The following is a 3,605-nucleotide window of genomic DNA, read 5'->3' as shown; positions in this document are numbered from 1 at the left end:
GACTATATTAGTCATTAATGCAAATGACACATTTCACTGTATGTTTCAATATATCCGTGGCAAGTAAAGATAATCTAATCTAAAACAAGAGAAGATGCTGGAAACTGAAGTAATACACACAGAATTCTAGAGGAACTCAGTGGGCCAGGCAGCATCTATGGAAAAGAGTCCTGATGAAGGGTCTTGGCCCAAAACTTCAACTTTACCCTTTTCCTTAGATGCTGCCTGCACTGCTGAGTTCCTCCAGAATTCTGTGTGTGAGACTAATCTAATCTAGTTGTGCACATGACAATAGACTTAACTTTGGCGTACAATCAGTCATCAGTCCTAATATCTCCCTATGCAGCAGAATGGCAGATGGGTTTGGCAATATTTCTGTGAAGTATGTTGGAACACTTGCTTATATTAATGCAGCTCTACTGAAACTCTTTAACGCATTTGAAGAAATTAGTCATCTTTAAATACAAAAGTAGGCTCTAGTCCACTGAGAATCATTTTTCACACTTGTTGAACAAATCTTTATTCAAACCTTGAGCAGAACTTGTATTTATTTCAATCAAAACAGCTGACACAAGAATTAATGCTAACATTTGTAGAAAAATATGTACAAAATATACTACAACAGTCTCTGCTCCAAGGAGGTAAATACACTTTCACTTTGAAAGAAGTAGAATACGAATCAAACTTTCTGCCGCATGGCTCTTTGTCTGATTCTAATACTCTGGATTTTGTAATTCCATGAGGGTGATAATAACATCATCGTCTCTTCCCTGCCACAACATCTCACCTGGGAAGTCCACCAGTCCATGTTTCCTAGCCCTCATCAAAATCCCCACCACTTTATCTGAGATGGTGACGTATCTGTCAAACAGCTGACCGAAGGTGACTCGGGTCATCCCGTCCTTCGCCTGTATCCCTAGGTCCCTGATGATGTAGCAGAGTTCATCGATCTCTCTGCGGATGTGCCTCTGAGCTCGCTCGCCCCTCTCTGCGGACTTGCTCCCCTCCTTTGGCCGCCCGTAGCCCCGGTCACCCTTCTTTAGACGGAAGGACATGGCGTAGTCATAGTCAAAGTCATCACTGAAAGGGTTGAGTTTTTGCTTCTCAATATGATCCTCTGCCCACCTCAGCCAGACTTTCTTCAGCTCTCCCATTGTGCGCACCTGGACTTTCTGGACCAGCTTCTTCCGCTTCCCTCTGTCATCTGTGCTGTCCTTGTCCTTGCTCTCTTCCTCAATCCCTTCTTTCCTCTTCTCTCTCCCACCATCGCTGGCCAGGTTGCATTTGGGCACCAGGTCTTGCCCTTCCTTCTCTGCTGTCTTCCATGACTGCACCAGCTCCGACGCTTTGCTGAGACGCAGTCGCCTTCGGGTGGGTGACCTGTCACCCAGAAATGGCTTTGGTGCCTCTTTCGGCGCTGGCTGATTGAACCGGCCACTCATCAAACTCACCAGCTCATTGCTCTTGGCAGTTTGTCTGGTGCTGACTGTTTTGTTTACAGTGACAGTCCGAATGGACACTTTTGTTTCCTGATATTCCTTCTGCTCTTTGCTGGATGCCACGTTCTCCCCATTGAAGCTGCTGCTTTTTATATCCATTTGTGGCACTTTTGCCGGCTGGATTTCGGTCTCATTCGGGGTGGGCTTCTTGGCATAGTCTTCTGAAGAGCCACCAGGCTGCCAACCGAGAGGCTGCGTTTTCTGTTTGTGTGTGTGATCATTGGCCCACTTTTGCCAGTTCTTTGCCAGGCTGTTCACCATGGAGACACACCGGAATCTTCTGACTGCTTTACTGACCGGTCTTGGTGTCTTGGACTCAGCGTTCATCATTTGGAAAGCACGGAGAGCAGGCGGAAGGAAACTCAGCTTTGAACCTCTGCTTCCCGGGACTGATTTCGAACGCTTTATATAGAGCACGGCCTGGGAGTTATTTTGAAAGCATGATTGGTATTTCAGATTGAGGACAAGTCCCTGGTTCTGACTGGCTCCCACACATGGAAATGTCCTCTTTACATTCCCAGATGCTCCTCACTCTCCCTCCATTGTTGGCTGTGTTCCAGTGCCTGCGTCAAGCTGCCAAGACAGCGTCTTACACTCTGCAATGAAGTGACAGGTGGAGCACATAATGCCAACTCTTTTTTTAAATTTAGAGATACACCATGAAATAGGCCCTCCGGCCCTTCCACCTTCACTGTCCAACAACCCCCGACAGCCGCAGTTTACCCCTAACCTAATTGCGAGGGAATTTACAATGACCAATTAACCTACTCGGTATGTCCTTGGACTGTGGGAGGAAACCGGAGGCCTCAGGAAACCCATGTACTCCACGCGGAGGATGTACAAATTCCTTACAGAGGATGCTGGGATTGAACTCTAAACTCCAACACTCTGAGCTTTAATAGCGTTCCGCTCACCACTATGCTACCATGGACTTCAGTGCAGGCAGCTAAGATCAATCTCCAAATGGAAACTCTGTCTTGTAGAGTAAGACAACACTATCGGACAAGGTTATTCTTCCTCTTGAGTCTGTTCTGTCCTTTCTAGAGATACTACTTGATTTATGACCTAGCTACCATCAACCTCCATCTTCATCTCCCCCAGTCACCATATCTTTCTACACTCAGGCCATTTGGTTAGTAATCTCCTGTACCTAATAAAGTGGCCTCTGAGTGTATGTTTGTGGTCTTCTGCTGCTGTGGCCCATCCACTTCAGGGCTCAACGTGCTGAGTGTTCAGAGATACTCTTCTGCACACCACTGTTGTAATGTGTGGTTACTTAAGTTACTGTTACCTTCCTGTTAGCTTAAACTAATCCAGCAATTCTCTGACCTCTCTCATTAACAAAATGTTTTCGCCCACAGAACTGCCACTCATTGGATCTTTTTTAGTTTTTGCACTATTCTCTGCAAAGTCTAGAGCAGAATTTCCCGACCTGGGGTTGGTTAATGTTAGGGGTCCATGGCATAAAAAATTTTGGGAACCTCTGCTCTAGAGACTGTTGTGCATGAAAATCCCTGGAGATCAGCAGTTTCTGAGATACTCAAACCACCCTGTCTGGCACCAACAATCATTCCACAATTAAAGTCATTTAGATCACATTTCTCCCCTATTCTGATGTTTGGTCTGAACAACAACTGAACCTCTTGACCATGTCTGCATGCATTAGAGCTTAGGAGGATTAATGGTGCCTAATAGCGACTCCTTTGCTAGGAAGCTTTATTTCCATCTTTAATATCTCTATTTTTCCCTTTCAGGGTTCTTTTGAAGACCCTGACCTGGAGTTACATGCTGACTATGGAATGAGACCCGCTCTTGGAGTTTTACGAGTGGCCATTTCTCGGCACACCAAGGGCTGGGCTAAGAGCTTTGCTCACCTTCGGAGGACCGAGATTTTGTGGCTCTGGAAATGGGGGGTGGGGGTTGGGGGGTATTGGAGGTCGGAGCCTCTGCAGGAGATCGGTGTGTCATTGGTGACGGAAGATCTCTGGCTGTGTGCCCAGTGACCTGAGATCTTTGGGCACAGAGCTCGGAAAAAATGACGCAATGGACTTTTAACATCATAAACCAGCAAGTTGTTTGTTATGTCTCCCCTCTCGCAGTGAAACG

General features: G+C 46.3%; 1 protein-coding gene across 1 annotated transcript; it reads right to left on the bottom strand.

Moving 5' to 3' along the window:
- Positions 1-500: 500 nt before the first annotated feature.
- On the bottom strand, positions 501-1,888 carry abraa (actin binding Rho activating protein a). Its single transcript, XM_073062211.1, has one exon. It carries the CDS (start codon positions 1,827-1,829, stop codon positions 714-716), a length of 1,116 nt encoding a protein of 371 aa, XP_072918312.1. The 5' UTR covers positions 1,830-1,888; the 3' UTR covers positions 501-713.
- Between the last annotated feature and the right edge of the window lie 1,717 nt (positions 1,889-3,605).

This window comes from Hemitrygon akajei, chromosome 11 (genome assembly GCF_048418815.1).
Source record: "Hemitrygon akajei chromosome 11, sHemAka1.3, whole genome shotgun sequence".
In the NCBI taxonomy this organism is placed as follows: domain Eukaryota; kingdom Metazoa; phylum Chordata; class Chondrichthyes; order Myliobatiformes; family Dasyatidae; genus Hemitrygon; species Hemitrygon akajei.
Note: the sequence above shows the minus strand (reverse complement) of the source record. Positions and strands in the feature narration are given on the sequence as shown.